General features: G+C 44.2%; 1 protein-coding gene across 1 annotated transcript in view; it reads left to right on the top strand.

The window, feature by feature from the left end:
- Nucleotides 1-12,747, top strand: part of LOC107313048 (coiled-coil domain-containing protein 134) — a 38,820-nt gene that overhangs the window by 17,575 nt on the left and 8,498 nt on the right. Inside the window, exons 18-27 of the mRNA XM_085516853.1 lie at nt 182-356; nt 462-609; nt 1,170-1,442; nt 4,471-4,636; nt 6,188-6,292; nt 7,917-8,027; nt 8,980-9,161; nt 11,251-11,332; nt 11,760-11,962; nt 12,660-12,741. Of these exons, the coding sequence (XP_085372979.1) occupies nt 182-356; nt 462-609; nt 1,170-1,442; nt 4,471-4,636; nt 6,188-6,292; nt 7,917-8,027; nt 8,980-9,161; nt 11,251-11,332; nt 11,760-11,962; nt 12,660-12,741 (1,527 nt within the window). The remainder of the gene's footprint in view (nt 1-181; nt 357-461; nt 610-1,169; nt 1,443-4,470; nt 4,637-6,187; nt 6,293-7,916; nt 8,028-8,979; nt 9,162-11,250; nt 11,333-11,759; nt 11,963-12,659; nt 12,742-12,747) is intronic.

The raw sequence follows: 12,747 nt of genomic DNA, 5'->3' as shown, positions 1-12,747 counted from the left end.
GTATTCACACCAAATCACTTGCTGTTTTGTGTACTGTTTGCAGACTGTGAGGTAGTAAGTTGGCTTTGGTATTTCTTATATCAGGAGCTTCGCTGATTTGTTATGCTTGAGTTATAGGCAGACAGGTGCCTGAGACTCCCCTGTTCGTCTTCCCGTCTGCTCATGTTAGTTTTATTTCTAGAGCAAGAGATGTCTGAGCTCCTGCAGAAGAGTCTGCCTCAATTAAACTACACAGTTGCAGAAAGCCTTCTCCTCCTGGCTGAAGATCCTGAACCTCTCTCCTTGGATCAGTCTCTTTGCAACCACCAACACTGCTTCATACTCCTCTTATACTTTGCCTATACCCTTGGAGACAGGTGAGCCAAAAGCATACAAGGCAAGTGGTTATGTGGCCATTACACACATATATCAGTAGGTAAGGCATGTCTGATTTGTTTCTGCTCCAATCTCCTTGAATGCAGGTTTGTCCCAGAAGCCGAACTGTTTTTAGCCATAAGAAATTTTCTCCTGCTAGCACAGGACCATCGAGACTGCTCCCCTCCATACGTACTCAGAGCTGTGCTTTACCTTCTTGCTGTCTGTCAGGACAAAGGCAAAGCCCTGGACTCGGTGAAAGATTTCTTTCTTAACACTTGAACCTTTTTTGTTAAAGTTTCTCTATGCTCTCATCAACCCTCTTGCAGAAAGTAATTTGATACATGCAGTCAGTGATGAATGAGTGAGGAGTGTGTGATGCATATACACTCTGGAAATTTAGCTGTGAAAAGCCACTAGGGGATATACATTTGATTGAATAAACTTGTGTCTGCGTGGGAAGCATAAATGCGTTGGATGGGCTGTGAATTCGCATACAGAATATTATAAATTTCATAGCTTCGGTCTCCTGAACACATTCACAGCCTCTGCAGCAGCCTTTCTAATGTTCCCATATGGGCCTTTGCTGCTGCACAGCTTTGAGCACTGCATAAAGCCTACAAGTTTCTTAGCCTTTGTGATGCAAATGGGCTTCAAAAAATGATGTTTAACTGATATGTTTGATTGTCTAGTTAAAAGGCAACGTGATTGTTTTTCACAGTAAAGTCTCACTGCTTTGGCTTTTGTATATTCACTATCTGGCGGTTATTTTGTTGTCTCCCCACCTCCCCGTTTCCCTCCCACACACTTAGCAGAGGTTATTGTGTACCATAAAGAGGATCCTGGATAATCTCCCAGATCTGAGCTTGGTCTACATTCATTGTCCATTGCTGCTGAAATTCTTCCTGCACTACCCTGAACTTATGGGCAGATTTGGACACCAGATCCTGCAGCTCTGGTTTTCCTGGGAAGACTGCAATCGTATGGAGACTGAAGAAACTGCTTTTGGCACATCTGATCAACTGAACAGTGCTAGCCCTTTACTTCCCATTCTGAAGAGCAATTCCAGCATTTTACTTATTTTACTGGTATGTGATTCACAAGGACAGACTGCTATCCTGACTGTAACTTAGGGGCACCACTTAGGGCTTTTTGGTTATTAAAGCACTTAGTGCTGATGTTCTGAGGCCAAAGATTCTGCTAGAAGGGCCCATACACAGGCTTCCACCTTGCATCAAGCCTGATAATAGCAAATAGGATTGTGAGTATGTACTACCTCTTTCTCTGTCATCCATTCACTGTGACAGAAAGGGAATTTTGAGATGGGCTAGGAAGGGATCTGAATGGTGCTGCTGATGTCTACCATGCAAAGAAATCACGGGCTTTTCCCTTTTTCTATCCAGACACACAGCTGGATAGTCTAAATTCTTTTGGGGCAGCCTTTTAAGAAGTTGCTTTGCTAATTTAGAAGCGATGATATTCTACTAATAGATGAGAAGGATATGAGGAACAAAGAACTTTCAAAAGCGTCATGCAGTGAGCAGGTCTTGAGGGCACGGATTTCTGATTGCTTGGGTTTGTTCTTTTGTTTGTTTTTAACTGGAGAGCCTTGTCAGAGATTTTTGCACTGCTTGGAGTGTTCAGGACTGCAAGAGGCACATTGCATTGCTCTTAAAAGTTAAAATACAAAACTCAGAGGTCTTCACTCACTTCCACCTCTCCCACCTGCCCCGTCACCCCTGCATTGGTGGCCACTTGTCCCATGACTGCCTAGCCAGTTGCATAGGTAATTCTTTGTTGATATTTCCACACAAGAATGCAAGATTTACATCTATGCCAGAAGCTAACAGTTGTGATGTTTTTTCTCCAGCCTGTTGCAGTAGGAATTTTTTAGATTCTACATATGTTTGATCTATCATCAAGAATGGAAACCAGTGTCAGCAAACAGGCATTTGCTGACAATCCATGTTTGAAGCCAGGTTTGATTCTGAGTGGGCACCCTTGTGGTGTTACAAGCTGGCATGTGTTTGTTCTAACCTTAGATACTACAAAGTAAATTTTTATATCCCATATTATGGAAATGACTGACAGAAGGGCTTTTCCCTCAGGCAGTTCTTTAACAGTTAGGGAGATATTACAGAGTAGGTAACAGTATCGTTTTATAGCATTTTATAGCATTGCCAAAGCCATAGTAAAAGTGATCAATGAGTTGGCAAATCAGTGCAAATTAACACAAAGTGTCCCAAGATACTTGTCTACCCTATTACCTTTGGCAGTTGTTCTGGAACCTATCACTCCACAAACTAAAACTATGCACCACAGATCTATCACTACACAAAAGGGAAATGATGGCTCTTTCCCTGAATCATGCAGCATTCCTGCTTTCCCCTTTCCTGTCCTGCCATGTACTTGTGCAGAAATAAATTAATTTAGCTCTGTCCCAGTCTTTAAAGTGAGTTGTAATAAATCACAGGCTTTGACAGTCTACCTCTAAGCTAGGGAAGAGCATAATCAATCTGAATTTAGATGGCCTAATAAAACAGTGCAATGTCCTGAAATAAATATACTGTCAGATATAAACAAAACTTATGAGGTGAGTAACCTCAGCTTGAGAATCCACTAGTAAAATGGAAAGGCCTCTGCATGGTGGGGTGAAACAAAAATGAATGCCCTTCCAAGGATGATTTATTTGCTTTCTGCTTTTAATGAAAGTCTGGATTATATAGAACAGATGGTTGGTGGCTTCATCTGAGACCTTGAGCTCCTGAGTAGGGAGGAAAATGTTAACACAGTGATGCATTTACCAGCACCAGGAAGGCTGTGGCCCTCGGTTAGCACTATTTTGTGCTCTGTGTGTTCACCTGGGGATGAATATGGTGGTGATCACACACTGGTCCACTTGTCTTCTCCATATTCCAGATCTGAGCTGATCTCTCTGGAGTGGTTACAGGACACTGATAGCAGATTACATTGTTGAACATCATATGGAGTAGATACATGCAAGTGGAACAGGTTGTGCAGACAACTCTCGGGCCTTTATTCCTGAATATCTCAGATTTGGGCAAGAATTAGGCAAGCTAAAGGCTTTTCTGATGTTGTTTCTGGCAGAAGCAGCCTATTCTTACCTTAACTTCTTTTCTTGAGTAGAAGTTCCCAAAGTCCTTTTCTATCCATCATCCTGATCTGATTGTATGACTGTGTGATAGGGGAAGGTAGCAGGAAAAGGCTTAGGGCAGGCTCTAGGGTTGGTAACATTGCTCAGACCAGTTTTAGTTCCTGCTTACCTCATTCTGCTGTACCATTTGCAATGCAGTAGCCAAGACTACCGGGAGAGAAATGGCTGTGCTGATGTAATTTATGTTGACTATCTCATTATGTCAGCACTATGGGACATTTCCTGCCTTGTCTTTATGGAACTGCATCTATACAGGCTGTGCAGGTAAATTTAATATTAAACACCTTAACAACAAGCAAATGCCCAAATTAAGGCTTCTGGCTCTGGGATTTAGCTCAGAGACTCCAGACAGAGCTCTGTATTCCGGAAGGCTTGTGGGCTGAATGCTGTATACACGACTCTTCCATTTTCAGTGACTGAGTGATTGCTTGTCTGGTTTATGTACATTTCACACAGTTTAGCTGTTGTGTTGCTATTGTAGATAGTAGGCTGCCAGCCTCAGTCTTCTGAAAATGACTAATTATGAACTGACTCACAAGCTTGATTTTAGGCAAGAATCTTAATATGCAGCCTGATTTTTCAAAACAACTAGGAGAGCAGAAGTGCCAGAGGCTCTGCGTTCTTGGAAACAGGGCCCTGGCTTTGTAAAATCATTTTTCTAAAGCCTTGACCTTAAAAAATGTTTCCTCTACCCTTCTGTGCTGGATGGGGGGAGTTCCATAGCCAAGTACATTCTTTAAACAGGATATTAGTCAGCGATGCCTATCGGAAGAGAGGCCTCCTCTTTTATCCAGTACTTCATTTAATCAGGACATAGTCAATCTGAACAGTGCTTTATTAGAATGTTTCCCAAGACACCATATTAGCATAATGGTATTGAATAGAGGTGATTTTTCCCTTATCGGGGCAGAAGGATAATGTGTGTGTTTCTTCCCTTCCAGGACCTGGTCTGCTCAAGTTCTGTGGAGGTGGCTCAGAAGGTGTTGATGGCTCTAAGGACCTTTCTGGAAATAAATGATGATGTATTTGTCTGTGACCTCCTCCGGAATCAGTTCCTACAGATTCTGCAGCAGCTACTGGTAGAGAGTAGCTCAGCCTCATTACAAGGTGACTCCCCTCTTTGACTCGGGTCTTGCTGTGTGATCAACTAACCAGGAAGGTGGCTGGAATCATACAGTCATAAAGTGTCATAGTATCATAAAGTGTTTTTGAGCTGCTGGTGTAGCTTTGGTACATAATCCTTTCTGCTTCCTCTCTGTGCAAAACAGTTGGGTGTGCCTGAATTCAGATGGTTTCCAGGGTGCAGAGGTTGGGCACAGACATCGTTTGAATCATTCATGATATTGATCCCCAAACAGGATCTGTGATATTATCAGATTTCACAGTTATGTTAATTCTTTCAAACTTTTAGCAGGGCTGTGATTGGAAGAAGTCTCTGTTTTTCTCACTAGCCCTGGCAGTGGAGTGGGGCCTGTTATCCAATCACTAAGGTGCTCAGCAAAGTTGTCTGTGAGCCTGAACTGAAAGAGGGAGCAGAGCTAGGATGTCCTTGGCTCTTCTAGGATAGGAGTCCAGAGCAGCTTTTGATTGTCCTTGAGGGGAGCACTAGCACTACTGAGTGCTCTGTTTGGGCATTTCCATTGCCCAAAGTCGGTATGGAAGCTTGAAAGGGGCAGTTGTTTTGCCCTAGCTTGAGGAAAGGCTGGTAGGCTGGAGAAAAGGGGATGTTAAAAGTAGGAGCATGATAGAGTCTAATGCTGTGAGATGTGCATAAAGAAGGCAATGTTGGCATTTGCTAGATCTGTCTTTTTTGGAATTGAGCACATCACGAATTAATTAGCAAGGTTACTGGCAGCCTCATCCAGAAAGGCAAATTCCATCAAGTACACAGTAATGTTTAAGGTACCTGCAAATATTCAGTTGTCAAAACTGAAAACTCCTGAGCCTTTGTGGAGCCATTTTCTGGAAATGAGTATTATTTGCTGTAGGTATGGCTCTGTTCAGTACAGAATCCTTACCTGCTGAAGAGGAGTGAATATACGAGGGAGGGATGTGTTTGCCCTGGGAAGCTGGTGGTCTGAACAGCCCCATTCTTGCATACAGACCTCCCATGTTGGCCTCTAACCTCTCACGTCTCGGTTCTGTCTAGTGGGATGGCAATTTTCCAGCCTTGCAAGATGCAGAACAAATGTTGCACAGCCAAGTATTCTGGGCTTCTGGGCTACTATCAAAGCATAGGCTGCCAATGATGATCAAGTAGATGGGAAGAGGGTTGTCTGGAATTGGCTGGTGATTCTAGATTATGAAATATGTGAATTTGAATGTGTAGTGACCATGCCCCTTACATGGTTCATTAAGGGTGTAAATAATGACCATAGCCTTCTTTCAACCTCTTTTCCAGTTATTCCTAGAGTGGTACTGGCAGGATCCAGCATGTAATTCAGACCAACCCACAATTCTAGAAAGGGAGCCTGGTCCAAAGGGACTGCAGAGATGAGAATGAGGTTGGGATGATATGGGTGTGTGTTGGTGTGGAGGGAGCATATTTGCTCCTTAACTCATTCTCCTTCCTGAGCCACAAAGTTAACAATTCTTGGCACACTTAGAGGCAGAATGTTAAAGTTCACTGACAAATTGAACTGTCAGTATCCTTCATAGCTAACAGGAACCTGCCCATTTTGCTGAGCCTCCTATTCCTGGTGCAGCTGCGGAGCAAAGGCATGAGGGAGCTGGACAGCACAGACTTCAAGCTGCTTCACCAGGGTGAGTTTGTGTGCATCTGTCTTCTCCCAGGGGACTTTGATCTGTTTCAGTAGTTAGTACGTAAGATGATTAGGGGCTGGCTCTTCATCTTTTGAGAGGTGTGCTTTACATTACATTTACTTTTGTTTTAAGATACTTTCATAGCTGAAGTGTTGCAAAGAACTCTTGTTACCAGTTGAGGCAACAAAATACATCTTTTCTACATCTTGCTTTCACAATACACTTTTTGTTTGAAAACCTCAGAAGGAGGCTGAAGTATTCTTATGGCCATGACTTGATTTCAGAGCCTGTGACTGTTGTCGATGTGATGCATGACGTGCTGATGTGCTCTGCGTATCATCCTTCCCTATCTATGCTCACACCCCCCTCCAAGTGGGATGAGGGAGATACTGGAAGCAAAATAGAACCCATGGCTTGAGATAAAAACTATTTACTGAGACAGAAGAGGAAAGTGGAAATAAATATGCAATGATAACAATGTATATATTACCCTCAGTGCAATTACTCATCACCTGTCAACTGACACCCCGTTACCAGCACAGTCTCACCGCCCACCTGACTGATGTGCAACAACCCCTGATCAGAAGCTGCCCCCAGCCAACTCCCCACAGCTTTACAGCTTTCCACATGATGTTACGTGGTATGAACCAGCCCTGTGCCTAATTCAGGCAAGCTGTCTTGGCTCCGCTGTTCTGGATGAAACCAGGACACTTGCTAGCACGGCACTGAGATCCTGGCCCCAGAGGTGTCCTGTGAACCAGCCAGCAGGGACCAGCAGTCTAATGTACCCAGACTTCCCCTGGGGTCTGAATCCAGATGACTTCTCCCCTCTTACCTGGCAATTGGAGATTTGTATAGGCCATCAATGAAGGATACTAGAAGAGTGTTCAGCCGATCTATTCTCTCACCTCTTTCTGCTCTGTCAAATTGATTTCTACAGAAGACTTTGAAGGGCTATCGCTTTGAATTAGAAATGTTCCATGTCTCAAGGCTGCCTTGTGTTGTCCTTGTAAGGAAGTGGTGTTTCTCAGACATTCATTAGCCAAGGGAACTGGGAATGTGGAAGAATCATGCCTTTTTTATACCAGCTCTTCTTATCCTCTGTAATTTCAGAGCTGCTCACAGAAGTCACAGGCTCCTTCTGCTTTTTCTTTCTGTTGTTTGTGTTTTTTTGCAACACAACTCTCACTCTGCCCCAGCCACCCCTTCATTCCATGTGAAATGGGCACTTGGCTTTTTACGGTCTACCCAGTATTAGGATCAAATTTGCTCAATGGAAATGGGTAACTAATCTAATAGTCTGTAGTTCTTGGATTCATTACTGCCCATTGTGGTGTGTGCCTTTAATATTCACTTCTCTGCTGTTTTTGTTGTTTTTTTGTTTGTTTTGTTTTGTTTTTGTTCGCCCTCCCCACACACACACCTATTATCATCCTCCAATGCACTGCCTGGTCTAAAGCAGACTCTATAGGGCCTGTTGCTTTGTCTGTACCATGCTCTGTTTAATTTTGTTTTGGGTTGTGTTGTTCTTGTCTGAATTCACTCCCCACTGACTGACTTCTTTCTTGTGCTGAGGTGCTGCATGATGTTGGTGTCTGTGTTAAATGTGTTCTTTTGTTTCCAGTCAGTAACCTCTGTGGGAAATGCAGGCCGAAAGACACAGACCTCCTGCAGCCAGCCTTGAATTTTCTGTACTGTTGCCTTCATCAGACAACACCTTGTAGTCAACAGAGAGGTGAGGCAAGATGGTATTGATCAGTGAACTAATCTCTGCAGGGTTGTGGCTTGGCCATATTCTAACTGTCTCAGCAGGAAAGGTGGATTTTTCCCCTTTCTGATGCAGCGTTGTGGTTAACAAACAACAATTTGTGTTTGGGATGATTTTTTCTTTTTACATTGAGGCTTTGGATTTGTTTTTGCTGCCTTCTAATGATTCAGGGGTTGGCTGCTGAAAGGCAGAACCACTGTATTTTTTTTCTTCATAAAACACAGCAGTGGGGCTTTGGTGCCTTGTTGAATTGTTCTGGTAATTGCCATGGTTCAAAAAATTAAACAATAATAGAGGCAGCAATAACCAACCTCCTAGCTGTGTTGCCTGAAGGCCGCTCATTTTATTAGCAGCTGAGAAGTCACTTGTGCTGTGGGAGATAAATAGTGGTATAGCTGGACAGCCTGGACACCCAGCAAAGGGGTATACTCTGCATCCCGTCAACCTCTTTGATTCATAGTGCAGCAGCCCAGATAGGTATGCCTTTGTGTTGCTTCCACTGCTGTAACCATTCTGACTGGCCACGTGCCACCATCCAGGAGTCAGTGTAGAAGTAGAGCACTGGCCACTTCTCTTGTTCAGCAATATCTTAAACCAGCTGGATGGCCTTCACTTCTGCAAATTGGCTCAATTTCCTGTGCAGGAGGGAAGATTTAGGTTAAAAATCAGGGGGAAGTTTTTCAGCAAGAGTGTGGTGAGGTGCTTGAACAGGTATCCCACAGAGAGTTGTAGATTCCCTGTCCCTGTAGGTGTCCAAGGTCAGCTTGGATGGGGCCATAGGCAGCCTGACTTAGTATGTGATCTATTGGCTGGCAGCCCTGCCCATGGCAGGGAGGTTGGAGTTTAATGATCATTGAAGTCCCTTACAACCCAAGCCATTCTATGATTCTATGATTATCATTCTGTTTCTCCCATACAGCAGTGGCAGTGCTGCTCTCCAATGTGTCCTTGCTTGAGCTCCTCCAGAAGGTTTTGGAGTGCACCTGGATGTGGTCTTTTCCCTCTGAACCTACTTACTTGTCATCTGGGAATGCTCTGCAGAGCTCAGGATGGCTGCTGGCTGCTTCCCTTTTAATTTATCAGCATCGTTACAACACTGAGGTTAGAGCCATTCTAGCATTCAGATCCATGGACTTGTGGAAACTTTAAAAAATAACTGTTCCTTAGCAGGGGAAAGTGGTTTGTTTTGGCCTGGAATCTGCTTGTCCTTGTTGCTTTTCTATTATTGTCTGCAAGTTATTCCATACCGTGTTTCTCTGGCTGGACTGGAAGCTAGTATATTGCTGAAGAGTGAGACACAAATCATTGCAGTTAGAGATGGGCAGAAATGCTGGGGTTTGGGGAGGTGGGTGGGGAAACACCATACCCAGCCCTCCAGGTCCAAACCACTTTCTTCTTCACAATACATTTAAAATACATTTTAAAGTCTTTGTCAAGGGAAAACTAGGTGTAGGAGGAGCAGCTCCCATGCTTGTTATTCTTTTTTTTTGGTGGTAAAATGATCAGTAATCACAGTCCAAACCTCTTATTGTCAAATAAGTACTTAGTGTTAGCAAGATCATGTGAATTTAGGCAGCTGTCATTGTATTTGATGCTTTGCAGTCCAACAAGAGAGCTAGGCTGGAGTTGTCAGCTGCTGTTGGAACTACAGGTTAGAGGCAATAGAATGTTTTTTAATGCCCACACAAGGCAATAACACTTCCTTCTGAAGTATCTACCCAGGCCTGTCTTCCCTCTCTTGAGCTGGAGTTAAATAGCATGTCATGAGTTTTGAACTCCACTTCTGTGGTTATGCCTAGTATAGGGTATATTCTTTGGTGCATCTGCTGATGGATGATAAAGTCACATTAAGGGCATGTGTACATAAGCACAGGTAGGCAAAGATTGGGTTTTAATGTTGAGGGAAGACTTATGAAGAGACCAAACTAGGCCAAGTCTGTACCTGTTATTTGATGGCTGTGCTGCCTCTGGTTAAGTGTCTCATTGGACTTGTAGGGACCATCAGCTGTGTGAATGTATGGGAAGATCTTCCTGTCTCTGCTTTATTAACTACCAAACACAATTTACGTTCTCAGTCAGGGTTGTGTCTGAATAGTCAGTGTTGTGCCAGTCCCAAAGGAGACTTTGTTCAGGAGACTAGTGCTGAGTTTCATCTTCTGGGATTGACTCTCAGCTCATATTGATCCTTGAAGTGCAATCATTTAGTGGCTTATAAACTTGTTTGATTTCATCAGTGCCTTACTGGCTCGATATGCTATGATCTGCAATCCAGAATCCTCCTTGAACAGATTACAGATACAGATGACAAATTGAAGTGGTTCAAGGACGTTTGAGTGTTTCTAATCTTCAGCACTTCTGAGCTTCAGTGTTTGTAATCTGCTGACAGGAAGAAAAGAGGATAGGAGGAGTCACTTTGCTGCTTTCTACTGCTCAGTGTTGCTAAAGCTACAGCAGAGCTACCTGGGGGCCTCTGTAGAGAGCCCTTGTGGTTGCGAACGTGGCCAGGCTGTATTTCTCAGCATGAAATTCATGGCTCCAAAAATGTGAGTTGCCCACATTTACCTCAGGTGTGCATTAATAACGAGGACTTGCCTGGCCGTAGCAAGTTTGTGTCTTAGCTGCGTTACTGCTAGTGACTTTAGCAGAAGCCTGTGGGTAAACGTGGGTCATAGGTGGTAGGCTACTAAAGACTTTCTCTTGTCAGTGCTTGAACAAGTAGCAAGAGCCACTTTGCTATAGCAGGTAATCCTAGCTCTTGTTTTGTACATTCCTCTTTTCACAAAGACAGCTGGAAAGAATCAGCTCTGTGGTTCTGATGCCCATGGTCCTATGCCACCTCTCTTCTTGCTGAAGAGAGCAAGTTTGAACCCCTCTGGGGCTCTGTGATCCTTCATACCATCACTGCTTGGATGGCTGCTCTGTGAGGGTTACAGGGTATTTGCAGACTTCCCTCTCAAGCGCACCTTTCCTGTATTTCCTTGTTCCCAAGTTCCTCCTCTGCTTTCTTTATGTATGCCTTCATGTATTCATCTGTAAGGAGGTTCTTAGCCTCTGCAGGCTTCCCATGCTGAGCAGGCAGGACCAGAGCCTTGTTGTCACTGCTGGCTTTTGGCTGCCCGGCTTAGTGACTAAGGGACAGCCAAGTTTGATGATGGCTGTTGCCATTTTTCTTCATTTCATTCTCTTGCAGGTTCACCAGACACTCTCGTTAGACCTAAGACAAGTCCTGAATACAGTCATCTTCAGGAACAAGAAGCCAGTCCTGCTGCTAGGTATTTTATCTCTGTTGCAGGGACTTAACTGGGAGCAGCTGCTTATTCAGTGTTACAGGCAAGAAGGGAGATCTGGTGACTGTGAGATGGGAAGGTGCAGCTGTTGGTAATCTGGAAGCTTTGAGACTAGATAACAGATTGTGAGAAGGTGCAAAGGGAGTCTGGAGTTCTGCCGTCTGTTTGGACAACTGTCCAGACAGTGACATCTGGAACTGAGTGTGAACTGGGACAGTGTCATGTGTGGTGGAGGTGAACAAGGGAACTTGCTGCCATTCCTGCCTGCTGTTGTGAGCAGGTGCTGGGCAATTCCACTGGGCCCTTAAGTCCAAATTTTCTCTCCTCACCTCTCCCATGCTATTGCACGGTCACCAACACACAGGGCAGGGGAGAGGAAAGCACTGACACATCATTGTGGCTCCCTGTCTAGTGAGCATCGTGCAGTTCCTGAGAGCCATCATGCAACAGAACTTCTCCTCCCCACTGGTGACTGTAGTACAAAACACAGCCCAAGGTGCTACGCAACCACAGCCATCATCACTGGAGGATGCTGCCTTGCACCCCCTCACCACGCAGCAGGTCTTCTCCCTTGTCGTCAGCCTGCAGAACCTTTTGGTGCATGTCTACTTGCAGGTATATAAAACACCAATTTTGGAACAACTCACTTAAACTAACGCGAGGAGAAATCACCCGATTGCAGAATGAAAAGGGTCTGCCTTTTCTTTCCTTCTGCCTGCATTTTCCACCCCTTATAGATATGTGATGAGGAGGAGGGAAAATGCTCTTGCTGCAGTATGCAGGGCATGGTGTAGTGTGAAAGAACGTAAATCAAGCTATGTAGAACTCCCTGCTGCTGAACTGGAGAGCTTAAATTTTGCGTACTGATGGCAATCTGTTACCCATCTCCTACTCTGTGGGGGCTCACAGAGGTGGGAAAAATATATCAAATCTCAGTCCCTCCTCTACAGCCCTGGCAAGGTACTTTGGGGGAAAAGTACATCAGCTAACATTTAGTCACTCAAGTGATGTTGGGCTCCAGGGGATAGTACATCAGTTTACATTTAACTCTCTTAAGCAACATTGAGCTCCACTCTTTATTCTTTGGAGACAGCTACTTAATTTTTTCATCTCAGAATAAGCACTCGTGCCTTTGTCTGGCTCCTTGACATGACAGATAATTTGCAGTACGTTACATCCTGTGAAGGAGGTGAAGGCTGTTATTTTCCTGCTATGCATGCTCTTCAGAGCCTGCCACTTTATGAATTTTCCTCTTGCGGTAGCTGTTGACTGCTTGATTTTTCTTCTATTTTCTCCCCTCTTGGAATTCCAGAAAGACTTGCTGCTTTCTCAAGCTGTGGTTGCCTGCCTGGAAACGTTACTGGAATACCTATATGTGAGGAACCAGGATGTTGGTAAAG

The sequence above is a fragment of the Coturnix japonica genome, chromosome 1, assembly GCF_054131305.1.
Source record: "Coturnix japonica strain WE chromosome 1, WE-NBRP24, whole genome shotgun sequence".
Classification (NCBI taxonomy): domain Eukaryota; kingdom Metazoa; phylum Chordata; class Aves; order Galliformes; family Phasianidae; genus Coturnix; species Coturnix japonica.
This window is presented reverse-complemented; position numbering and strand designations above follow the sequence as displayed.